The sequence below is a fragment of the Cannabis sativa genome, chromosome 7 (assembly GCF_029168945.1).
Source record: "Cannabis sativa cultivar Pink pepper isolate KNU-18-1 chromosome 7, ASM2916894v1, whole genome shotgun sequence".
Lineage (NCBI taxonomy): Eukaryota > Viridiplantae > Streptophyta > Magnoliopsida > Rosales > Cannabaceae > Cannabis > Cannabis sativa.
Window position 1 is genome coordinate 11259144 of NC_083607.1, and position 26550 is coordinate 11285693.

Genomic DNA, 26550 nt, shown 5'->3' on the forward strand with positions numbered 1-26550 from the left:
TGCCACCGGGTTCAGCTCACACCGGTATAGAATATTTGGCGACCCCTCGGTGCCATCATTGTCATGGAACCTCAACCCAGGAAATCCCACTGTCTCCGCCACATCCACCATATCAAACTGCTCTTCCTCCTCAATAATTCGGAGGCGTTGTTCTTCCCTAGTGTAATCTTGGACAGAGAACATCACATTAAATGCATCGGCCAAAGGTGAACTTTCTTCCCACGCACTTTCACTTCCCCATTCCGGCGGTCGGGCCAATTCGCAAGAAATTCACAAGCCATAGTAACATTAGCCCGACCCCGAGCATCTACAAAGCTCCCCCACTTCATTCTTTCTATTTGAGCTCTGATTGTTTCAAATCGAGGTTGACGCCTCAAGGGATTCTCCGGGAATTCAATACCCCGATCATCAATATAAGCCCTATTCTTTAGCCTCATGAAGCGATTTTGGGCCTCAATGTTTCGAAAGCGGGTCCTATCAAAACCCGTTGGTGGTGGGTTTGAAGACGAACCCTCCTCTACATTCCTAGTCCTCTTGGGTGCCATTTTTTTCTTTTCTTTTTTTTTTTCGATTTTTTTTGATACTTTTTTTTTTCTTTTTTTCTTTTCTAAAAAAAAATTGGGCAGCACCTCCCCTTAATTTTTCTCTATCCAAAAATAAAAAATTCACTCAAACAATATTCCCAAACACTCAATACCACAATACAATAATGACAAACCCAATATCAACAATATTTTGCACAACACACAATTATATCACCCAAAATCTAGAAAAAGTTAATCAAATTCTTTAAAGATTGAAGAAAGTGATACTTACGAACCCGAAAAAGCTTTACTCCACCTCCATTGTTGAATGTTCTTGAAAGCTTGAGGTTAAAGTTGAAGACAATGGTGATTTTCGGATTTCGGGTATTATGGGTTATTTTTGGTATGTGTTTTGATGATATGTGTAGATTGTTGGGTGAAATTGGGTTTTTGAATGGATTGGGTTTAAGAAATTTAAGAAAAGATGAAAAGATTGAAGATTGGAGATGAAAAATTGAAATTTTGAGATGGAAAGGGGTAGGGTTCGGCTGAGAGGATTTGAATTTTGAAATTTTTTTGGTGTAGGGTTGAATGAGGGGGAAAAATTTGAATTTATAGAAAATTCGTGAGTAAGTCGCGACCTGGCCTAGGGCAAGTCGCGACCTGGCCTAGGGCAAGTCGCGACTAGCTTACGATCGATTTTTAAGCCTCTCTGGAAAATCAGGAAGTCGCGACTGGAGTCGCGACTTGGCCAAAGGCTAGTCGCGACCACTGGAACCAAAAAAAATCGTGAGTTTCTGTAAAAGTTCAGGTCGCGACCAGGGTCGCGACTTGAAAAATAGGTCGCGACCCAGGAACCCTCAGGTCGCGACCACTGGGCTCCAGGTCGAAAAAAAAACTTTTTTTTTTCACGCTTTTCACGATTCAATTAAAAAGAAATAATGTCTGGTTCTAATCTAAAAATTGAAAATACTTAAAATAGTAAAGCATACTAAAACATAATCAAAAGTCTGAAAAAAATTAAAAAAAAACACTTGGGTTGCCTCCCAAGAGCGCTGTCTTTATCGTCATATAGCCGGACGCTGAGCCTTGTACTTCAAAGTGGCGCCAGGATCATGGCGGACTTGGCTTGGTCAAATTGACCTCCCAAGTAGAGCTTTAAACGCTGTCCATTAACTTTGAAAGTTGCTGGACTATCACGTTTTAACTCCACCGTTCCATAAGGAAACACCTTGACCACCGTGAATGGTCCTGACCACCTTTACTTCAACTTTCCAGGAAACAGTTTCAACCTTGAATTAAAGAGTAACACTTGCTGCCCTGGTTGAAACTCCTTCCGTACTAGACCTTGATCGTGCCACTTCTTAGTTCTCTCCTTGTATATTTTTGCATTTTCATAGGCTTCGTTTCGAAACTCCTCTAGCTCATTCAGCTGTAACAGTCTTTTCTCCCCTGCAGCTTTTAGTTCCATGTTAAGAGTCTTCATAGCCCAAAAAGCTTTATGCTCTAACTCCACCGGTAGATGACAAGCCTTTCCAAACACCAACCGATATGGGGACATGCCAATCGGTGTCTTGAAAGCAGTTCTGTATGCCCACAATGCATCATCTAATTTTCTTGACCAATCTTTCCTTGATCTTTGCACTGTTTTCTCTAGAATCATCTTAATCTCCCGATTAGAAATTTCAGCTTGGCCATTACTTTGGGGATGGTATGGTAAAGCAGTTCGATGTCGGACACCATATCTGAAAGAAGTGCTTTAAACTGCTTGTTACAGAAGTGACTCCCTTCATCGCTTACTATTGCTCGAGGAGTACCAAACCGAGTAAAGATGTTCTTTTGTAGAAAGCGGAGAACTGTCTTACCATCATTCTGAGGTGTAGCTGCAACTTCGACCCATTTAGACACATAATCGACAGCCAAAAGAATGTACTGATTGCTAAAGGATGAAGGAAAAGGACCCATGAAGTCTATTCCCCACACATCAAACAATTCAACTTCTAAAATTCCTGTTAAAGGCATCTCGTTTCTTCTTGAGATATTACCTGTTCGTTGACAACGATCACATGCCTTTACAAAGGTAGTAGCATCCTTGAATAGCGTTGGCCAAAAGAATCCACTTTGCAACACCTTTGCAGCTGTTCTGTTTCCACTAAAATGTCCTCCACATGGTAAAGCATGACAATGATTTAGGATAGAATACATCTCCTCTTCAGGCACACATCTCCTAATTATTTGATCACCGCAGTGCTTGTAGAGGATTGGCTCTTCCCAATAATAATGTTTCACCTCAGAAAAGAACTTCTTCAATTGTTGACGCGAAAGCTCGGGAGGAGTTATTTTTGCAGCCAAGAAATTAACATAGTCAGCGTACCACGGTACCATCAGGTTTTCCCTCACACTAAAGAGTTGTTCATCAGGAAATTGCTCATTTATCTGTACCTCCTTTGTATTCTGACTCTCTTCCAGCTCTAATCTTGACAAGTGGTCTGCTACCAGGTTTTCGGTGCCCTTTTTATCTTTTATCTCTAAGTCAAACTCTTGAAGTATAAGTACCCACCGAATGAGTCTCGGTTTTGCATCCTTCTTGGTCATAAGGTATTTGATTGCTGAATGATCTGTGTAGACAATTACCTTATTTCAAATCAGGTAGGGTCGGAATTTGTCACAAGCAAACACTATTGCCAGCATTTCTTTCTCTGTAGTGGCGTAATTTAATTGAGCATCATTCAGAGTTCTACTAGCATAGTAGATTGTGTGGAATACTCTGTCAACTCTTTGACCCAAGACCGCTCCAATGGCATAGTCACTTGCGTCGCACATCAACTCAAACGACAATTCCCAATTTGGTGAAGTTACTATCGGTGCTGTAATCAATCTCTCCTTTAGAACCTTGAAAGCTTTTAAACAATCTTCTCCAAACTCAAATGGAATACCATTGACAAGTAAGCTAGATAAAGGTTTTGAGATTTTGGAGAAGTCCTTGATAAATCTGCGGTAGAAGCCAGCATGTCCTAGGAAACTCCTCACTCCTTTTACAAAAACTGGAGGTGGCAAATTCTCTATTGTTGAAACTTTAGCCTTATCCACCTCAATTCCTGCCTTTGAAATTTTGTGCCCAAGAACAATTCCTTCTGTTACTATAAAGTGGCACTTCTCCCAGTTTAACACCAAGTTAGACTTCTCGCACCTTGTTAGCACTTTTTCCAAATTTTCCAAACAATGATCGAATGAAGAACCAAAAACTGAGAAATCATCCATAAAGATTTCAATACAAGATTCAATCAAGTCTGAAAAGATAGCCATCATACACCTTTGAAAAGTAGCAGGGGCGTTGCACAAGCCGAATGGCATTCTTCTGAAAGCAAAGGTACCGTAGGAACATGTGAAAGTAGTCTTCTCCTGATCTTCAGGTGCTATAGCTATCTGGTAGTATCCAGAATATCCATCAAGAAAGCAGTAATATTCTTGCCCCGCCAATCTGTCTAGCATTTGATCAATGAAGGGAAAAGGGAAGTGATCTTTTCGTGTTGCTTTGTTGAGTTTCCTGTAATCGATGCAGATCCTCCAACCAGTGATTGCTCTTGTAGGAATCAACTCATTATTTTCATTCTTGATCACAGTCATTCCACCTTTCTTTGGAACCACTTGCACCGGGCTAACCCACTTACTATCTGAAATAGGATAAGCAACTCCAGCATCCAACCACTTAACTACTTCTTTTCTGACAACTTCTTTCATGGGTGGATTGAATCTTCGTTAAGCATCAATTGTCGGTTTGGTATTGTAACACCCTAACTAACTTAGGCGTATTACGTGATTTTTAAACATACTGTGCAGCTCGTTGCTAATCAACGAGGTTTATGGAAAAACGTGGTTAATTAAAATTTTGCTTTTTCATTAAACTTATAAACCATTTTACCAAAAAGTCTCGGGATCCCGATTTATAAAAATATTTACAAACGTTTTCACTGTTCAACTTTTACATCAAAATAAAGTCGTCTAACGACAATTACAAAATCTCAGCCGTGCTGTCCCGAGGATCGTACGCTCCAGGCCTAACCGCCCCGACATGTACAATCCCATAAGCTCGCTCACGGTCCATCAGCAACTGCCTTGCCTTTACCTACACATGCAACGTAAACTGTGAGTCGACAGACTCAGTAAGAAAAGCATAAAAATATCATACATAAAACTGACTGCCGTGTCCAACACGATACTGAGTCCCGCTACTGCCATGTCCAACATGGTACTGAGCACTACTGCCATGTCTAACATGGTACTGAGTTTTGAACGTTCAGGGGACGGCACTATTGACAAGTATCCTCCTGATCGGTCGAACCGGTCATACTCCGGCTGCTGGTCATACTCCAGCCTGTACCGACGGGATAGGTCAATAGCACTGAACCACCAACCGGTCACTGATCGGCCGAACCGGTCATACTCCGCCGTCGGTCATACTCCAGCTCGTACCGACGTGACAGGGTTGGGTGGTTCGAAGCCTAAATACATATCTAATGTAAACTAACAGGCTTCCTACATGCATGATAAACATGTAAACTACATATGCATACTGTTATACTAATCTTACTGGATTCCGATTTCGTGTGTGCCGCCAACCCGACGGAACCGAAGCCGAACGGCGGACATCGGCTCCTAAACCATAAAAACCACAACGCTATAAGTGACACGCTAAATCACTTCCCGGACTAAAACTCGAAACTAAAAGTTTCCCTATCGATAAAAAGCATGGCAATACCCCTAAAAACCCAAAAACGAGGAAAACTAGGGTTCGAAAAATCCCCCATCCGAAGTCCGGTTGCCCAACCGAATTCCGTTGGGAAAATCTGAACCCCCATCCGGAATTCCGGATGCTCAACCGGAATTCCGGTTCCTCGCAGGCAGCAAGCAAAATTTCACATATCTTGACCAATTCGAACCCAATTGATCCCAAACTTTCCAGACCTCCTACATAGGTCCCAAATGACCATTCCAAGGCCTCAAACCTACCCAGAAACCTCACAAGCAAATTTCACCATTGAAGACCAAGCTTTGAGTTCAAGAACTCAAACTTGGTTAAACCCTCTAGCATGCACCCTAGCCTAGTTAATTCTACTTAACTAAGCATTAAAACACCTCTGCAAACTAACAATAACAACCAGCAATTATACAGAAACAAAACATGCATTTTCTCACAAAAATCATCAATTTTCACACATTTTCATCTAGCATGCTCAACCTAGTAATCAAGCATCAAAACAACCCTAAACTAACATGCTTAAACACAAAATAATCACTAGATTACAACAGCAACAACAACATAAAAATCCAACATGCAAATCACATTTTCATCATTTTTCACTTGAAATCTCAAGAAAACTAAATAGAAAAAAGCAAGACAAGATTTACCTTGAAGAAAACACACTTTGATCTTGCTAAGACACTAGAAATCACCCACAAAAATCCCAGCCTTGAACCCTCCAATCTCAGCCGAAAGAGAGGAAAAGAGAGAGAGAGCTTTTCTAATTTTTAAACTTTTTAAAAATTGGCTAAGTGTAAAAATGAGAGAAAAGGATTTTCAAGCTTAAAGTATCATTTTATTTAAATCTATTTCAGCCAAAAAGATTAATTAGAAACAAACATTTAATTCATTTAAAAATCACATAAGACAAAATATCATTGGGGCAAAAAGACCATTTTGCCCCTCCATACTAAAACCACATACAAAACACTAAAGGGGGTATTTTTGGGACATTCTAAATTCCCGGCCATTCCCGACATTCCCAATGTCTAAACCCGTCCCCAAAATACTAACATACTAAGTTGTGATTTCTACTGAGCCAAACGCCGCGTTCCAAAATACCGGACACCGGAAATGCGAAATATAAAAACTGCTGATGACATAAATATGCATATCTGAATTCCATAAATATCCATGATAAATTATTTAAATAGCTATAAATAATTTCCTGATTAACATAAATAACTGCTAATTTCCAAATTAACTAAGCGGGCTTTACAACTATCCCCCCCTTAAAAGGATTTCGTCCCCGAAATCTAACCTGAATAACTCTGGATATTGAGCTCGCATATCTGATTCTAGCTCCCAGGTGGCTTCTTCCACCTTACTGTTTCTCCAGAGAACCTTGACCAACGCTATGGTCTTATTCCGAAGGACTTTATCCTTTCTATCCAGGATCTGCACTGGCTGTTCCTCATAGGACATATCTGACTGAAGCTGAAGGCTCTCATAACTGATTATATGAGAGGGGTCTGAAACGTATTTTCTCAACATTGAGACATGAAATACGTTGTGCACTGCTGATAAAGCTGGAGGCAATGCTAACCGATATGCCACTTGACCTATCTTCTCGAGAATCTCGAAAGGTCCTGTAAATCTAGGGCATAACTTGCCTCTTTTCCCGAAACGTTTAATCCCCTTCATCGGAGATACTCGCAAAAACACATGGTCCCCTACTCGGAACTCAACATCTCGACGTTTCGGATCTGCGTAACTCTTCTGTCTGCTCTGGGAGGCAAGCATTCTAGCTTTAATCTTCTCTATTGCCTCATTGGTCCGCTGAACTGACTCCGGACCTAGATATTTCCTCTCCCCTGTCTCATCCCAGTGGATAGGGGATCTGCACTTCCTACCGTACAATAGTTCATAGGGTGCCATCCCTATCGTACTCTGATAACTGTTGTTGTACGAAAACTCTATTAACGGTAGGTATTTATTCCATGAACCCTCAAAGTCCATAACACAGGCTCTCAGCATATCCTCCAATATCTGAATTGTCCTCTCGGACTGACCATCTGTCTGAGGATGAAATGCTGTACTGAATTTTAGCTTTGTACCCATTGCCCGTTGCAAACTTTGCCAAAATTTGGAGGTGAATTTCGGATCCCTGTCCGAAACTATAGACTTCGGTACCCCGTGAAGTCTCACTATCTCCCTGACATATAACTCTGCCAACTGATCCACTGTAAACGTTGTTCTAACCGGCAGAAAATGAGCAGATTTCGTAAATCGGTCCACCACTACCCAGATGGAATCATACATACCCGTGGTCCTAGGTAACCCGACCACAAAATCCATAGTAATATCCTCCCATTTCCATTCTGGTAGGGTTAGAGGCTGCAACAACCCTGCTGGTCTCTGATGTTCAGCCTTGATCTGCTGACATGTGAGGCATCTCGATACGAATTCTACCAAATTCTTCTTCATACCGTTCCACCAGAAGTACGGTTTCAAGTCTTGGTACATCTTGGTGGTGCCGGGATGCAGAGAATACGGGGTAGAATGAGCCTCCTCAAAGATCTCGTTCCTCAAGTCCACCTCATCTCGGATCTTCACTAACTCCGGATCTGTCGTCTGAGCAACTTTTATTCTTTCTAACAGATCAGATTGCAGCGTTAAGTTGTGTAGCTGACCTACCACAAACTCAATGCTGGACCTGACCATATCCTCTGCTAGCTGAGGTGAGATCTGAACCATGCTAGCTACCTGCCCGGGCCCCTTTCTACTCAGGGCATCGGCCACTACATTGGCTTTTCCGGGATGATAGAGGATCTCGCAATCATAATCCTTCACTAACTCCAACCAACGCCTCTGTCTCATGTTCAAATCTTTCTGAGTAAAGAAATACTTGAGACTTTTATGGTCGGTATAGATCTCGCACTTCTCACCATACAAGTAATGCCGCCAAATCTTCAGTGCAAAAACTACTGCGGCCAATTCTAAATCATGAGTCGGGTATCGCTGTTCATAATCCTTTAACTGACGGGAGGCGTAAGCGATAACCCGATCGGCTTGCATCAATACGCACCCCAAACCCTGTTTGGATGCGTCACAATAGACCACGAACTTCTCCTCGTCCGAAGGCAAAGCTAGTACCGGAGCGGTAATCAACCTCTGTTTCAGCTCCTGAAAACTAGCTTCGCATTTATCTGACCAGATAAATCGCTGATTCTTCTTTGTAAGCTCGGTTAGGGGCATTGAAATTTTGGAGAACCCCTCCACGAACCTACGGTAATACCCAGCTAATCCCAAAAGCTTCGATCTCCGTCACCGTCTTCGGTCTCGGCCAATCCCCGACGGATTCGATCTTCCCGGATCCACCTTGATCCCATCTTTACTCACTATGTGCCCTAGGAAGGACACCCGAGACAACCGTAACTCACATTTCTTGAACTTGGCGTAGAGTCTATGTTCTCGAAGTCGTTGCAGTACCATCTGGAGGTGTAACTCATGCTCCTCTTCTGACTGAGAGTACACGAGGATGTCGTCGATAAACACAATCACACAGATATCGAGGAAATCCTTGAATACCCTATTCATCAGATCCATGAATGCTGCAGGAGCGTTGGTTAGTCCGAATGACATAACCAGGAACTCGTAGTGTCCATACCTAGTGCGGAAAGCCGTCTTTGGAATGTCCTCCTCTCGGATCCTCAACTGATGATAACCCGAACGGAGATCAATCTTAGAGAAGACCGTCTTCCCCTGAAGCTGATCGAACAAGTCATCGATCCTAGGTAATGGATATTTATTCTTCACCGTCAGCTTGTTCAACTCTCTGTAGTCGATGCACATCCTCATAGAGCCGTCCTTCTTCTTCACGAACAAAACCGGGGCTCCCCAAGGTGACACACTGGGCCGAATGAACCCTATGTCAAGCAACCCCTGGAGCTGAATCTTTAACTCCTTAAGTTCAGCTGGAGCCATCCTATACGGGGCTTTAGAAACCGGATCCACCCCTGGTGCCAAGTCAATCACAAAGTCGATCTCCCGATGAGGTGGTAACCCTGGAAGTTCTTCGGGAAAAACGTCCAAAAATTCCCGAACCACTCTGATGTCCTCTGGCCGAATGGTGTCTGGCCGAGTGGTGTCCACCACCACGGCCAGAAACCCTAAGCACCCACCGTGCAATAATTCTCTCGCTGACATAGCCGAGATCACCGGGATCCGAGATCCCTGAACCGAACCCACAAATACGAACGGTTCTTCACTTTCTGGTTGGAAGACCACCATCTTCCTCTTGCAATCAATGCTCGCCGAATATTTAGATAGGAAATCCATTCCTAAAATAATATCAAATTCGACTAAGCTCATCTCTATCAGATCAGCGCTCAACTCTCTACCATCTATCCTGATCGGCATAGACCTAATCCACCTATTGGAGATAACCAATTCTCCGCCAGGTAACAGGGTTCCAAACCCTGATTCATATCTATCAAAGGGTCTACCCAACTTACCAAAGACTCTGGCCGCCACATAAGAACGTGTAGCCCCAGAATCAAACAAAGACGGAATAAAACGAGTCGTTAATAAGAATCGACCCGTAACAACCGATGGGCCGGCATCCGCATCGGCTGCGTGATCGCGAATACCCTGGCTGGAGTGGGCATCGCTGGAGCTCTCGGTGCCTCTGGCCGGAGCTGGGGACATTCCCTCTTGAAGTGCTCGGGCATGCCACAATGGAAGCATCCCTGCCCCTTGCACTCTCCCCGATGGTGCCTCTTGCAGCTAGGGCACTCGGGGTAGGAGAAGCGAGTCTCATTACCACCAGGACGACTCCCTCTGTTCTGGTTCCCCCGGAACCTCTTGTTCGACTCGAGCCGCCGAAGCTGGGTGCCCTCTTCCTCCGATCAATGGCCGAACCACTACTCCCCCGCCGAAGCCCGATGCAGAGGGGTAGGAGCTCCGCCACCAACCGGAGTACTGGCTGAATCTGACATACACCCCACTGCGCCCTCAGCTCGCAGTGCCTTCTCCACCATCTGAGCGTAGGTGGTGCTGTCGTCAGTGGTAATCATCAGGTCATGCCTGATCTTGGGATTCAACCCGTCCAGATACTTCTCCTTCCTGCTGAAGTCGGTCGGCACAATTCCCGAGGCTAACCTCGCCAACCGGTCGAACTGAGTAGTATACTCAGTGACACTCATGTTCTCCCGCTGGGTCAGGTGAACGAATTCCTTTCTCTTGGCGCTTCTAACCGCCTCGTTGTAGTACTTCGCGTTGAAAAGTTCCTGGAACCTCTCCCAAGTCATGGTGGTGACATCGTGAATCTGAGACACCATGTCCCACCATACTGTGGCATCCTCCCGGAACCGAAATGTGGCGCACACCACTCTATCGTTGCCGGTGACACCCATAAAGTTCAAGATTCTGGTGATCACCGTAAGCCACTGCTCGGCTTTCGACACATCCGGACCTCCCAGGAATACCGGAGGTGCTTGCTTCCGGAACCGCTCATATAAAGGTTCCAATGTGGGCCGCCACTACCATCTCGGCACAGGCGGCAGGGGCAGTGCCGCCGGAACTACCGGGCACCGGAACCGCAGGAGCACCCCGCCGTCTCAACCTCTCGAATCTCGAGGTCTTGTTCTTCGATCCCGGCTTGCATCTCCGCAAACCGCAACTCCCGATTCGGGGCTCCCCGATCGGCCGGGGGAGCTCGGGCGCCCGTGGCGGGTTCTCATCACCCCGACCACGAGCCCCGCCTCGGGGACCTCTACCTCGCCCCCAGCGAGTGGGGGAAACCGAGCTCCCTCTCCCTGATTCGACCCCACTGAGTTGCCTCGACTCCTGGTAGTCCGCCTGGCGTCCATCTAGTTAGAACCGCCTGCGAAACCAAGAGTTGGCATATCAGGTCGCATTCAAGGCGAGCTTACTAATGCCGCTTAATTTGGAAATTAGAAATGAAACATGCGCCTATTCTACTATCAGGCTACTAACATGCTTCCTAACAGGCTTTTCTTTTTCATAACTGAATAAAATAAACTACTAAAGCAATAAAGGCTTACTGAACCGTGAACCGAGCTAACTGCTGATGATGATTGTACATGTCGTGACGATCTTCGGAAGACAACCTGGCGGCTCTGATACCAAATTGTAACACCCTAACTAACTTAGGCGTATTACGTGATTTTTAAACATACTGTGCAGCTCGTTGCTAATCAACGAGGTTTATGGAAAAACGTGGTTAATTAAAATTTTGCTTTTTCATTAAACTTATAAACCATTTTACCAAAAAGTCTCGGGATCCCGATTTATAAAAATATTTACAAACGTTTTCACTGTTCAACTTTTACATCAAAATAAAGTCGTCTAACGACAATTACAAAATCTCGGCCCGTCGTCCCGAGGATCGTACGCTCCAGGCCTAACCGCCCCGACATGTACAATCCCATAAGCTCGCTCACGGTCCATCAGCAACTGCCTTGCCTTTACCTACACATGCAACGTAAACTGTGAGTCGACAGACTCAGTAAGAAAAGCATAAAAATATCATACATAAAACTGACTGCCGTGTCCAACACGATACTGAGTCCCGCTACTGCCATGTCCAACATGGTACTGAGCACTACTGCCATGTCTAACATGGTACTGAGTTTTGAACGTTCAGGGGACGGCACTATTGACAAGTATCCTCCTGATCGGTCGAACCGGTCATACTCCGCCGCGGTCATACTCCAGCTGTACCGACGGGATAGGTCAATAAGACCGAACCACCAACCGGTGTCACTGATCGGCCGAACCGGTCATACTCCGCCGTCGGTCATACTCCACCGTACCGACGTGACAGGGTTGGGTGGTTCGAAGCCTAAATACATATCTAATGTAAACTAACAGGCTTCCTACATGCATGCTAAACATGTAAACTACATATGCATACTGTTATACTAATCTTACCTGGATTCCGATTTCAGGTGTGCCTTGGCCAACTCGATCGGAATCGAAGCCGAACGGCGGACATCGGCTCCTAAACCATAAAAACCACAACGCTATAAGTGACACGCTAAATCACTTCCCGGGGACTAAAACTCGAAACTAAAAGTTTCCCTATCGATAAAAAGCATGGCAATACCCCTAAAAACCCAAAAACGAGGACAACTAGGGTTCGAAAAATCCCCCATCCGAAGTCCGTTGCCCAACCGAATTCCGGTTCGGGAAAATACGAACCCCCATCCGGAATTCCGGATGCTCAACCGGAATTCCGGTTCCTCGCAGGCAGCAAGCAAAATTTCACATATCTTGACCAATTCGAACCCAATTGATCCCAAACTTTCCAGACCTCCTACATAGGTCCCAAATGACCATTCCAAGGCCTCAAACCTACCCAGAAACCTCACAAGCAAATTTCACCATTGAAGACCAAGCTTTGAGTTCAAGAACTCAAACTTGGTTAAACCCTCTAGCATGCACCCTAGCCTAGTTAATTCTACTTAACTAAGCATTAAAACACCTCTGCAAACTAACAATAACAACCAGCAATTATACAGAAACAAAACATGCATTTTCTCACAAAAATCATCAATTTTCACACATTTTCATCTAGCATGCTCAACCTAGTAATCAAGCATCAAAACAACCCTAAACTAACATGCTTAAACACAAAATAATCACTAGATTACAGCAGCAACAACAACATAAAAATCCAACATGCAAATCACATTTTCATCATTTTTCACTTGAAATCTCAAGAAAACTAAATAGAAAAAAGCAAGACAAGATTTACCTTGAAGAAAACACACTTTGATCTTGCTAAGACACTAGAAATCACCCACAAAAATCCCAGCCTTGAACCCTCCAATCTCAGCCGAAAGAGAGGAAAAGAGAGAGAGAGCTTTTCTAATTTTTAAACTTTTTAAAAATTGGCTAAGTGTAAAAATGAGAGAAAAGGATTTTCAAGCTTAAAGTATCATTTTATTTAAATCTATTTCAGCCAAAAAGATTAATTAGAAACAAACATTTAATTCATTTAAAAATCACATAAGACAAAATATCATTGGGGCAAAAAGACCATTTTGCCCCTCCATACTAAAACCACATACAAAACACTAAAGGGGGTATTTTTGGGACATTCTAAATTCCCGGCCATTCCCGACATTCCCAATGTCTAAACCCGTCCCCAAAATACTAACATACTAAGTTGTGATTTCTACTGAGCCAAACGCCGCGTTCCAAAATACCGGACACCGGAAATGCGAAATATAAAAACTGCTGATGACATAAATATGCATATCTGAATTCCATAAATATCCATGATAAATTATTTAAATAGCTATAAATAATTTCCTGATTAACATAAATAACTGCTAATTTCCAAATTAACTAAGCGGGCTTTACAGGTATTGTCTTCCATGAGAATTCGATGCATCACTGTTGAAGGACTGATTCCTTTGACATCACCTAGTGTCCAAGCGATGGCCTTATTATGAGCTCGGAGTACCCTCAAAAGTCTTTCAGTTTCCACATCAGAGAGATAAGCTGAAACAATAACTGACAGCTTTTTATCTTGACCCAAAAATTCATACCTCAAGTGACTAGGAAGCACCTTCAATTCAAGTTCTGGAGGCTTTTCAGTAGATGGCTTTAGCTCTTTTGGAACTGCTCCCAATTCCTCAAAATATCTTCTGTTCAAGGGCCCATAGGAATCAAGCCACTTCACATAACCCATGACCTCTTGTCCCTCTTGCTCCGTCAATTCATCTTCAGTTAAACTTAGTTCAAGAGGATCATCTCGCAGCTTTTTCTCACCCACAATTTTATCAATTAAGTCAATGAAGAAACAGTTATCACTTGCCTTTGGGTACGTCATAGCCTTTAGCACATTAAAGACCACTTCTTCTCCTTGGACTCTCAGCTTTAATTCACCCTTCTGAACATCGATCAAGGCTTGGCCAGTTGCCAAGAATGGTCTCCCAAGAATGATTGGGACATTGCTATCTTCTTCCATATCCAAAACGATGAAGTCAGCTAGAAAGATGAACTTGTCAACTTTAACTAACACATCCTCAATGACTCCTCTAGGATGGGCTAGTGATCGGTCCGCCAATTGGAGAGTTACTGTTGTTGGCTTTGCTTCACCCAGCTGCAATCTTTTAAACACTGATAGAGGCATCAAGTTAATGCTGGCTCCCAAGTCACAAAGTGCATTTATTCCTTCAATTCTCCCAATAGTACAAGGAATAGTGAAACTCCCTGGATCTCTGAGTTTGGGAGGGAGTTTCTTCTGTAGAATGGCGCTGCACTCTTCAGTTAGAGCCACTGTCTCATAATCCTCCATCTTTCTCTTCTTTGACAGAATTTCCTTCATAAACTTCACATAACTTGGCATCTGCTCTAAAGCTTCAGCAAAGGGAATGTTAATGTGAAGTCTTTTGAAGACTTCTAGGAATTTGGTGAACTGCTTGTCTAGGCTTGACTTTCTAAGCCTTTGAGGGTAGGGTATTTTCACATGGTGATCACTATTAATTGGTGGAGACTGCTGTGGCTGTGTTGGACTGTCAGTAGCCTTCGTTGAAGTGGGTGTTGGGGTTGACATTGGTTGAGCTTCATTCTCCTTTTCTCCATTCACTAGTTGTGGCATTTCAGGACCATCATAATTTTTACCGCTTCTAAGGGTAATTACTTTGCAGTTTTCTTTGGGGTTTACTTCAGTTGTGCTAGGCAGATTCCCTTGAGGACGAGTTGCTACTTGAGTTGCCAGTTGGCCCATCTGTGTCTGCAGGTCTTTGATTGAAGATCTAGTTTCAGTCATGAATTGAAGCAATAAATCTGTTTGCAAACTAAAATTTCCACCAGAGGTTTGTTGCTGATTAAACTGTTGATTCTGATTCTAGTTCTAATTTCGTTGCTGATAGAACCCATTGTTTCTTCGGTTATTACCCTAGTTGAACCCATAATTGTTGTTGTTGTTATGTGAATAGTTTCCAATGGCTTTAGCTTCATCCATTGGCAAATCATCCACATCTGCTTGACACTCTGAAAAGTGATGACTTCCTCCACATAACTCACACACAACTTGGGCTTGTTTAGCTTGCCCTGCAATTAGCTTTGTCAATGCCTCAACCTGAGCTGTCAACTTTGTGATGGCATCAACCTCTAACACACCAGCTACCCTCTTTGATTGACTCCTTTCAGTTGGCCACTGCTGATTGTTTAGAGCCATCTCCTGCAATAGATCATAAGCCTCATTAGCACTTTTTCTCATGAAGGCTCCACCAGCTGCTGCATCTATTAGAGTTCTAGTGTTTCCTACCAACCCATTGTAGAAGTTGTGGACCAGCATCCACTTCTCTATACCATGATGAGGGCACTTTCTGATCAAATCTTTAAACCTCTCCCAAGCCTCATGGAGAGATTCATTATCTTGTTGGCAGAAGTTATTGATTTCTCCTCTCAGCTTTGCAGACTTGGCTGGAGGAAAGAACTTTGACAAGAATTTCGTTCCCAGATCATTCCAGGTGGCAATAGAGTTGGGTGGCAAGGAGTTTAGCCAACTCTTGGCTCGTTCTCTGAGAGAGAATGGAAACAGTCTCAGTCGAATGGCATCATCACTAACTCCATTAACTTTAAAAGTTTCACAAAGTTCCATGAAGTTAGAGAGATGCAGGTTAGGATCTTCAGAAGGGAGGCCACCAAACTGAACTGAAGACTGCACCATTTGAAGAATGGCAGGTTTGATCTCAAAGTTATTTGCATCCACTGCCGGTGGCCTGATACATGACTGCACTCCCGTCAGAGTAGGGAGAATGTAATCTCTCAAGCTGCGACCATTAGCTTGATCTTCCACGGCGCCACCATTATTACCGTTATTACCTCCATTGTTCGCAGCATTAGCAGCCATGATTTCTAAAGTTTCAGCAGTTGCTGAAACTCCTTCTTGCCTCTTGTTCTTTCGGTTTCTCCTACAAGTTTTCTCGATTTCAGGATCAACTGGTAATATGACAGCTTGTCCTTGACGACGCATACACTTAGGATTCCTGAAATAGATGACGAAAATATTGCAAGAAAAAGGTTAGAAAAATCAGCAAGAGACAATATACCAAAGTAGAAGTTAGTATAATTTGTGTAATATTAATCTTTAAACAATTCCCCGGCAACGACGCCAAAAACTTGTTACGAATTTTATGTTTATTACGCAAGTGTACGCAATCAAGTAGTATCTCACGCAAGTGAGGTCGAACCACAGGGAATTGGATTAAATACTACTGAACTATACTTATGATTCTATTCGGTAAAATAATAAGTTTGCAATTTTAAAGTAAATAACCCAGAAATCAAAGAGAAAATAAACGAAGATTAATCAAGATGAGAGATTAGGGAGGTGAATCCTGTTGTTAAGCTACCAATGTTAATACCTAATTGCTATCCTTATCTCAATGTGAATGACAGATTATAAATTAACCTAACTCTTTTCAGATCTTTTAGGTTCTAAATAATGTATTCTCTAATTAACTTCTTAATTAAATCAACACAAAATCAGCATTAAGCAATAATCTATTAGTCACTGAGGCTATGTAAATACTTTCGTTTTACATCAAAACCTAGACTATCCAAATTTTAGCATTCTCAATTCTCACTTTTCAGATTTCGAATTGAGATCATTAAACATGTAAAAGGTGATCAAGCTTGCACATGGAATTAAACACAAATAAAGATAATATTCACACATAAGATGAAGGAATGGCAATTATTTATTAACTAGGCATAAACTTAAACAACATTCATCATCCTCTCTTATTGGGAAATTTAGTTCATAATAACTCTAAAAACATCCATGATTAATTCAGAAATAAAAACAAATATAAAGAAGAATTCAAAGGGTAAAAGAAAGAAACTAGAAGGTGATATCGCTCCGGGTCTTCAAGATAGCTTCTTCTCCACTTGCATACACTATTAGGTTTGTTTTTTTTTCCCTGACCTTCAGTGTCGTATTCCTTATATAGGGATGAGTAGTGTGCCTCCAATTGAGAAAAAAAATCAAAATTAGGTCAAAACCACGACGTCCGTACCAAGTCGCGACTAGCCCTTAAGCTGGTCGCGACTACAGGCAAACCTCAAAAATCGAAGGTTCTGCCAAACCTCGAAGTCGCGACCAGGGTCGCGACCAGGAAAAAGGGTCGCGACCTGGCTCTCATGAAGTCGCGACTACTGTAGCTTCTGGAGACGAATTTTCCAATTTTTTTCCAATTTATCCCAGTTTTTCGCCATTTGACTGAATTTGAACTTTAACACTCCGGGAACCTGAAATAATGAAAATCAAGCGCAAAACTGCTCCAAAAGACACCAATAGACGAGATAATGCTAACTTTAAAGACCCGAAACATAGGCTAATTATAACCTAACATCCTTCATGGTTGAAAATCCAGAAAATGTTAATACCCCACATGAGGAAACTAATGATCGTTCTAGGAAAGAGCCCATGGACTCCAGAAGGTCTACCAACTCGCGGTCCAGATGGACCACCCGTTCTATGAGGACCCAACACGACGTTGGTCCTAGTACGTGGGCAACACGCTCGAGGAGAGCTCAGTGTGGGAGTGGCCAGAACCCTGGGATGAGGGATGAAGACCTCAATGGTGGAGGTGCCTAGTCTATCGAAGAAGGTACTTATGAAATGGAAAACTGCCGCCTGAGACGCCGTCTAGAAGAGGCACAACATCGAAACGCTGAATTAGAGCGTGATGCAGCCTCGGCAAGGGTGACACGAGGGACGAATGCTCAAAATCAACCTGAACCTGGAGTAGAAGACCACGACGTAGGCCTCGTGGCTCACGAACTAGGAGACAGGAAAATTTCTGGGAAGAACAACCCAGGGAAAATGAGATACCCCTTGAAAATCAAAACAAACAGTCAGATGGGAGGCAACCGGAAACTGATGAACAAGAAATTTCTCATGACAATGAGGAGGATCCTAGTACTCAACCGGGAGAACATAGGTCACCTGCGAGAAATCACCAGCATTTTTTCCAAACCCATAGAGCGAGGACTCGTACAGACCCTAATGGGGAAAATATAACGAACCGCACTCAGGGGTAAAGAACAGAGCGTGAAGAAGCAAGTGTGATCTCGAGGCGGTTAAGAACCCACAATCGATCAACTCGAAGAGGAGAAAGCACTCAACGAGCTAATGATCGAGAAAGTATGGGAACTAGTAAATCCGTGAGTCACTCAAATACAAAGTCTATGAGTAGGACGCGAGCTGTGAGTAAGAGGAGGTCTGCCAACAATTACTCCCAACCGGATCTGCGAGAGCACTTGAATCAGAAGAAACCTGACCTTCGCCAACAACTTGGTCCAAAGCAAGAGGATCCCAACCAATTGCGGATAAACGAGCTGGATGACAAGTTCAGGAGATATCAAGTGGGAGAACTAGGGAGACAATCTGAATACGACTCAGACAAGGAGCTTCAGCCGTATCATCCGAATATAATGAATACCCATTTTCCTTTGGGATTCAAAAACCCGCATTTGTCATCATATGACGAAACCACTGATTCGGTCTTGCATTTGAATAACTTTAACACAATAATGTGAGTGAGTAATGTGACGAACAATTTACGCTATATTTTGTTCCCCACCTCGCTTGTTGGAGCAGCGAGCAGCAGGTTTAACAAGTTTACTCATCATTCAATAACTTCTTAGGAGCAGCTGTCCAGGGATTTCAAGAAATAGTTCCAGGGTGCTAGGGATAGACGACCCAAAGCGGCATCGCGAACCAATATGAAGCAGCAGCCCGGTGAGACACTTAAGGCATACTTAAGTTGTTTTAGCACGGCTGGGACTAGGGTTAGGAATTTGGGTGACAGCACACAACTTACAGCCCTTCATGCGGGGATCTCTACAGATCTACTAACCGCAGGGGGCGAGTTGTGGGATGACTTAAAAGGTTGTCCAGTAAGAAGCATCACTGAGTTCAACGAAAGGGCTCAGGTGTATATATGTGGATATATTTTGTTATTTTTATGTTGCTTTTTAGTTTATAGTTATTTTATAACTATCTAATTCAAAAAGGAAAAAAGTAAGAAAAAAATTAAAAGAATAAAGTTATAGCAATAAATTCTATGCAAAAGACAGTGTAATATAACAAAAAGGTAAATCATGTTGTCGAAACTAAATAAAAAAAATTGTAATACAAAAACCTATTGAAGAGTTGATATTATTTTGCTTATTGTAATTAGATCAATATTTTGTTATTTTTTTGCTGCTTTGCAGTTATATTTTGTTGTTTTATAGTTGTTTATTAAGTTATTCTAGGTTCGTTTTTTTAATTATTTTTGAGTTATTTTTATTTTTATAATTTTAAAATTTTAAATACAGTATTTTTGTAAAGTTGGTCTAGTTAAAATATAAAAAACTCAGTGTCACAGTATTTTTGTAAACTTTTTGCCATTTTACAATATTTTTGTAAGTTTTCCAAATTCGTATCCGTCTCGGGTATGACAAGGAAGGAACACTCTGGTCCATAGGCACAGCCCATTTGTGTCGTGTCTTGTGTCAAGCTGGGCTCAAAATCTCATCGGTCCAGATTTTATTTTAGGCTAATTAGGATTTTTGCCTTCAGAACTTTGACATGTACCAAATCATGTCCCATGAACTTTTTAGGTCGTTAAAAATGCCCCTTGAACTATTGAGATTGCTAGATTTAAGGACTTTTGTCTAATTTTATTAAATTTCACTATATCAATGATTATTTATGTACGAAACCATGCTCCCGAGATTTTGATATCTACCAAATCATGCCCCTCGAACTTTGACATGTACTAAATCATCCTCCCTGAACTTTCATCAATGTTAGACATTTTTACTAAAATTAGACAAAAGTCCTTAAATTCAACAATCTTAATAGTTCAAGGGACATTTTTAACGACCTTAAAAGTTCAGGGGGCATGATTTGGTACATGTTAAAGTTTAGGGGGCAAAAATCCTAATTAGCTTTTATTTTACTAAAGGGGAGTTATATTTACACCCCAATAAATTAAATACATTTTTATCCTTTTATAAAATGACTAAAATAGACAATTCTAAAATGAAGTTTCTTATAAAATTTATTCTTAATAAATACACCCCAACCTATTAAAATTCAACTATTTTATTCAACCTTAAACAAATCATCAATTCAACATTACAATTACAAAGATTTTATATGGATTGTGAAACATTAATATAATGATATGTATGATACTTTTTTTTTTTTGAGAAAGATATGTATGATATTAATTTAGTTGTATAAGAGTTTCGATTTTGGGGATGGGTTCCCCAATGACTTTCTCTTATGTTATTGGAGATTTATCTCTCTTTGATGTGGTTTATGTTACTGTAAACTTCCTTAAAAAAAACTAATTCTTTTAATTTTATGTTACTGTAACTCTGTAATTAATTTGTATTTTTTTTTAATGATTTTTTTGTTGAACATAATTGAAGACTCGTAGGCTTTATATTCTTTATATTCCAATGATAACAATTTATATAACAAAATTGATACTATGTTTAATAGTAAGACAATAGTAAGACAGGTGGAGATTGAGAAAAAAAAATTGATGAAAAAAAAGGGGAATAAAAATAGTAAAGGTGGGTGGAGTGGGGTGTACTTTTGATTCAAAGCCTATAATTGTAAATAGATGGGATGTTTTTATCAAAAAATAATATTTTAATTTATTAAATGGGGTCAATTTAAACATGGGGTGTACTTATAATTATTTGGGGTGAAAATATAATTACCCTTTTACTAAAAGGCGTAGAGGGGTTAGAATTTGAACCCTACATTTTCTCTTTAACAATTTAAGGGCTCACAAATTCAAGAAAAAAAAAATTAAGGGCTCACACTATACTAAATGCATTTCTTAGTATTTTATTATAATTTTAATTATGTTTTTAACATTATTTTACACACAAGCATATCAAGAATATTTATTAATATTGAAATTTAATACTTCTTAATAAATACTCAATGTTTATACTCAGAAATAAGAGTTACATAATATGTTAATCAACTTTAATTTACATATAATTAGCAAATAAAAATATACTAGCGTTATAATATTAATAGAATATCATGTTTTTTACCGTGTCTTTGGATTTGTCGTGTTGTTATGTTGTTCCAAATTATACATTAAGATGTGGATTAAGTTCATATTTTTTTTGAGTTTGTGCTTTCTAAACTCGCACTAATCTTGTATCGTGCTAAAAAATTACTTAGCCCATATTGAAATCTCTACATATAATAATAACAGAAAATTACCTTAAATATCAGAAAATTTGAAGAGTTTATTTTTTTATGGCATAAATAAATAAAGCTAAATGGTTATAGATTTTTTGTTTTTTTTTACATTTATATGGTTTTTTTATGCCATATTTTTGTAAAACAAGTAGAAATCCCATACTTGTAAAACAACAATAAGTTTTGCCGGAAAAGTCGCCAGAAAAGTCACCGGCACCGGAAAAATCACGGTAGCCGAAAAAGTTAATGAAAAAGTCAACATGGCCGGAAAGTCAACGGAAAAGTCAACGCCGCCGGAAAAGTCAACAGAAAAGTCATCGTTGCTGGAAAAGTCACCAAAGTAAATGTCTCATATATAACTAAAAATATAACCGGTTATATGAATAAAAACTAATAACTCAAACCGGCTATAATTGAAATATAATCGGTTCTGTAAAATAATAAATAAATATAAATAACATAAAATAACTCAAACCAGTTATAATTAAAATAGAACCGGTTCTATAAAAGTGTTATAATGAATAAAAACAAATAACACGAAAGAACTCAAACTGGTTATAACTAAAATAGAACCGGTTATATAACATAATGAATATAAACAAGTAACACGCAATAACTCAAACCGATTACAATTAAAAACAAAGAAGAAAATCAATTCCTAAAACACTGAAATATAAATTAAAGACAAAACTAGTTTTATAATAAAATACTTCATAACACATAATAACTCATCAAACCGATTATAATTTTATTTTAAAAAAAGTGGAGATCAAATGTCTCGGATATAATAAAAATAGAACCGGTTCTATAACATAATGAATAAAAATAAATAACACAAAATAACTCAAACCGGTTATAATTAAAATATAACCGGTTCTGTAACATAATGAATAAAAATAAATAACACAAAATAATTTAAACCAGTTATAATTAAAATAGAACCGGTTCTGTAACAGTGTTATAATGAATAAAAATCAATAACACGAAATAACTCAAAATCGATTATAACTAAAATAGAATTGCTTATATAACATAATGAATACAAACAAGTAACACACAATAATTTAAATTGATTACAATTAAAAAATAAAGGGGAAATCAGTTCCTAAAATACTAAAACATAAATTAAAAACAAAACTAGTTCTACATCGTAACACATAATACCTCATAGAACCGATTATAATTTTTTTTTTTAAAAGGTAAGGATCAATTTGAAAAAATACTGAAGTATAAATATGAAAAGAACCAGCTCCGTAACAAAATAAATAACACAAATAATAACACACAATAACTAAAAATATAATATAAAAAAACTGGTTATATTTTAATTATAACCGGTTTGAGTTATTGTGTGTTATTTATTTTTATTAATTATGTTATAGAACCGGTTCTATTTTTATTATATCCGAGACATTTGATCCCCACTTTTTTTTAAAAAAATTATAACCAGTTTTATGAGGTATTATGTGTTATGAAGTATTTTATTGTGAAACTAGTTTTGTCTTTAATTTATATTTCAGTGTTTTAAGAATTGATTTCTTCTTTGTTTTTAATTTTAATCGGTTTGAGTTATTGCGTGTTACTTGTTTGTATTCATTATGTTATATAACCGGTTCTATTTTAGTTATAACTAGTTTGAGTTCTTTTGTGTAATTTGTTTTAACTCATTATAACACTGTTACAGAACCGGTTCTATTTTAATTATAATTGATTTGAGTTATTTTATGTTATTTATATTTATTTATTATGTTACATAACCGGTTATATTTGAATTATAACCGGTTTGAGTTATTAGTTTTTATTCATATAACTGGTTATATTTTTAGTTATATATGAGACATTTACTTTGGTGACTTTTCCAGCGACGTTAACTATTACGTTGACTTTTTCGGCGATGTTGACTTTTCCGTTGACTTTCCACCGACTTTTCCGGTGACCGTGATTTTGTTGGAAATTATTTTACCAGGATCTTAGATCTACACACAAGTATGTTTATTAACATCCTAAATAAGAACTTTCTAAAACGATAAATTAAACACATATAAAGTTTAGGAAACCTTACATTAGGTGCAGCGGAATAATATGACTCCTTCCGTTCAGATATCTAGCCCTTGATTCCTTTCTGTAGCAGAGCATTATCAATATCTGAACCTGGATCTCTTTCTCTCAATCCTTGATGCTGAATCTCCTTTGCTGATGATCTTTCTTCACGATCTTCCTCACTATGATTGAGGTATCACTTGATGTGTGTGGGCACTACTCTAATCACTAAGGATTTCGAAATTCAAAGGAAGAAGAAAGAAGAAGTGGTAGCTAAAGTGTAATACCCAGAATTAAGGAAAGGATTAGCAAAACCCTAATTAGATAATTGTGAGTTAATTGAGGAATTATATTATTATATAGTTCAATATATGTGAAATTTTATGAAATTTAACATGTTAAAGACCCCGTTGGTGAGCCAGGGGCATTTTGGTAATTATGACCCGAGAAGGGTAAATTGTTGAGATTAATTTAATTACGTGCTTAATAGAACTATATTATTATATAGTATGCCTGTGTTGTCTTTTCAGGTGTGTTCTGACAGGTTGGCGCGGTATAGTGACACCCGGGAATTTCGGGCCGAACCGGGTTCGGGCCCGAAATGTAAATTGAATTGATTATTTGGCATTTTATTTGATATGTGATAATCTGAAATTTATTTGGCAATATTTGAATGTGAAATGGCATTTATGCCCTTGAAAGTGAATAGGTGTGTTTTATAAGCCCTAGGGTCAAAATGGTCATTTGACCATATTTGGATTATATTTGATTAAAAGTGATTTTTTGAGGAAAAGAGATTATTTTCTGGTTGTGTTCTTCTCTCACCCGACCTCTCTCTCTCACTCAAATCCTCTTGATTTTTCAAGTTTGGTTTTTGAAAGAAAAGCTTTATCTTGTCTTGCCTTGGGAGCTTAATTGTTGTAGATCTTGAGCTTGCTTTTGAATTGGGATTTGAGGTAATTTTCTTTGGTTTAAACTTTGTTTATGGCAGATTTTAATTGTGAGAAAAGCATGAACTAGGTGATGTTATCTTGCTTATGCATGTATGATAAAGTTAGAGTTAACTTTGTTTAATTTGAGTATGTTTGTGCTTGAATCATTGTTGTGGTGTTTGGTTGAGCTTTAGTTGAGATTCTAGGGTTTTCTTAACCTAAATCTCATGTTGTTTGTGGTTGGTTGCTGCTGGAAAATGATTGAGTTGAAGCTCAAATTGGAAAGCTTAAAGTTTGTGAATTTAAGCATGTTTTGAGTTGATTTTATGCAAGCTGAAATCTTGGGTTAATTGGTGGAAATTGATGTTTGAAACATGAGTTTTATTTCCTTGTTAATTACTAGCATCAATATTTGGTTAATTTGTATGCTTGGTTGAGAAATTGGAGTGAAAGGTTTGATTGTTCTTGCTGAAATTCGAAGTTTGCTGCTGGTTTTCTGGGTTCTGCACCCAGACTCGGCCCGCTCCTTTGAGTGAACCTGGGAATTTTTCCCAGGTGCCGCGGCATGGTCTGGAGCATGCCACGGCCCGCCCTCGTGTTTTTGGGCAGTTTGTGTTGAATTTTCAAAAATGCATAACTTTGTGATTCGAACTCCGATTTGGGAGTTCTTTATATCGTTGGAAAGCTCGTTCCGAGCTCTGTATGATTATGTGAGTTATAAATGCCATGTTTGAATTTTTATGAGTTGAAAATCAGGGGTTAAACCTAAGTGTGAATTATCCCGAATTTGTGTGACTAGGATTATCGGCACCTGATCAGGAGCACCCGGGGATTCGGAATCTCCTTTTATAGTTGGACAACAGGTAAGACAGTAGTTTGCACGTAGAGTATGCGCAGTGGCGCTTATGTGAATATGATATGCATGAATGTCTAGTAACCGGGATTAGGGTTATTACCCTAATAGGAACGGTTTGTTAGCCTAGGGTTATTACTCTAGTGGAATATGTGTATAATGCCATGCCATGTTAAATGAAATGAAATTTAAGGATTATGCGCTCAAGGCATAATCAGGTTGGACTCGGTACTCATAACCGAGATGAACCACTTCTAAGGCCTTAATGTAATTAGACGTGTGAGAGCAACACGTGGGTCTACGTCACGTAGATTTAATTAGATGTGTGAGAGCAACACATAGGTCTACGCCACGTAGACATAAATGGGCATATTGATATAGTGATCAGGTTTGTGCTATACAGACATATATGTGAATAAGCATAATATATTTGTTATGATTTATACTGTCTTGTTGGGCTTGGCTCACGGGTGCTCTACTGTGCAGGAAAGGGTAAAGCAATAGCTGATTAGCCATGAGTTTCAGGAGCAGACGAAGAATGTACATGTTCACGCCACTTCAGACCAAGCAGGTTATGGGTCTAGCAGTGTTGACTTTTGTATTCTGTTTTGCCGCTTAGGTCGGCTAGTAAGAAAGAGCTTGTAATAATTTTGTAAATATTTTTGGGATCCCAACTATGTTTGAAAAGTTTAAATATATTACAAGATTATTTTCAGTCTGTTTAATATAAAAGTTTAAATTCTGCGCTATTTTTAATTAGTAATCCCAGTTAGGGGATTAGGGTTTCATAATCATTTTTGGGTAGCGTGCCTAATTATTTAGGGCGTTACATAAAGATAGGGAGAGAGAAGGCTCAGTTTTTCTGATTCAGAAAGTGTCAGAAGAAAAGTCTTATTTTTCTAGAAGCCTTCACTATCTATTTATAGCATTCCACTAGGGTTAGATTTGAATTATATGGCATTAAAATAATGAAAAAATCAACTTAAAATACCTACATAGGTGGCCGGCCATACACTTAGTGGATTGGGCCTTGCTTTTTGCAATTTTGCAATTTTAACACCTTTTGTATATGATTTTCTCAAAAATGCCAATTTCCTAATTCAACCATTTAAATGCCAATTCTAACTATTTAATAACTATAAATAATTATTAAATAATATTGTCATTTATCATATTTATTAATTGAA

General features: G+C 39.6%; 2 protein-coding genes and 1 non-coding gene across 3 annotated transcripts; 1 reads left to right on the plus strand and 2 right to left on the minus strand.

Annotated features, from left to right (window-relative positions):
- Positions 1-1785: 1785 nt before the first annotated feature.
- Positions 1786-2187, minus strand: LOC133039618 (uncharacterized). Its single transcript, XM_061118523.1, has one exon. It carries the CDS (start codon positions 2185-2187, stop codon positions 1786-1788), a length of 402 nt encoding a protein of 133 aa, XP_060974506.1.
- LOC133039619 (uncharacterized) lies at positions 2184-2489 on the minus strand. Its single transcript, XM_061118524.1, has one exon. It carries the CDS (start codon positions 2487-2489, stop codon positions 2184-2186), a length of 306 nt encoding a protein of 101 aa, XP_060974507.1.
- A 13125-nt stretch (positions 2490-15614) lies between these two features.
- Positions 15615-15721, plus strand: LOC115698415 (small nucleolar RNA R71). The gene has a single exon (XR_004008163.2). It is a non-coding gene; the product is annotated as a small nucleolar RNA R71 (small nucleolar RNA).
- Positions 15722-26550: the final 10829 nt, after the last annotated feature.

What these genes read in the sequence shown, in the direction of transcription:
- LOC133039619 (XM_061118524.1), bottom strand. Translation starts at nt 2,489, where the DNA reads ATGGGTCCTTTTCCTTCATCCTTTAGCAATCAGTACATTCTTTTGGCT.
- LOC133039618 (XM_061118523.1), bottom strand. Translation starts at nt 2,187, where the DNA reads ATGATTCTAGAGAAAACAGTGCAAAGATCAAGGAAAGATTGGTCAAGA.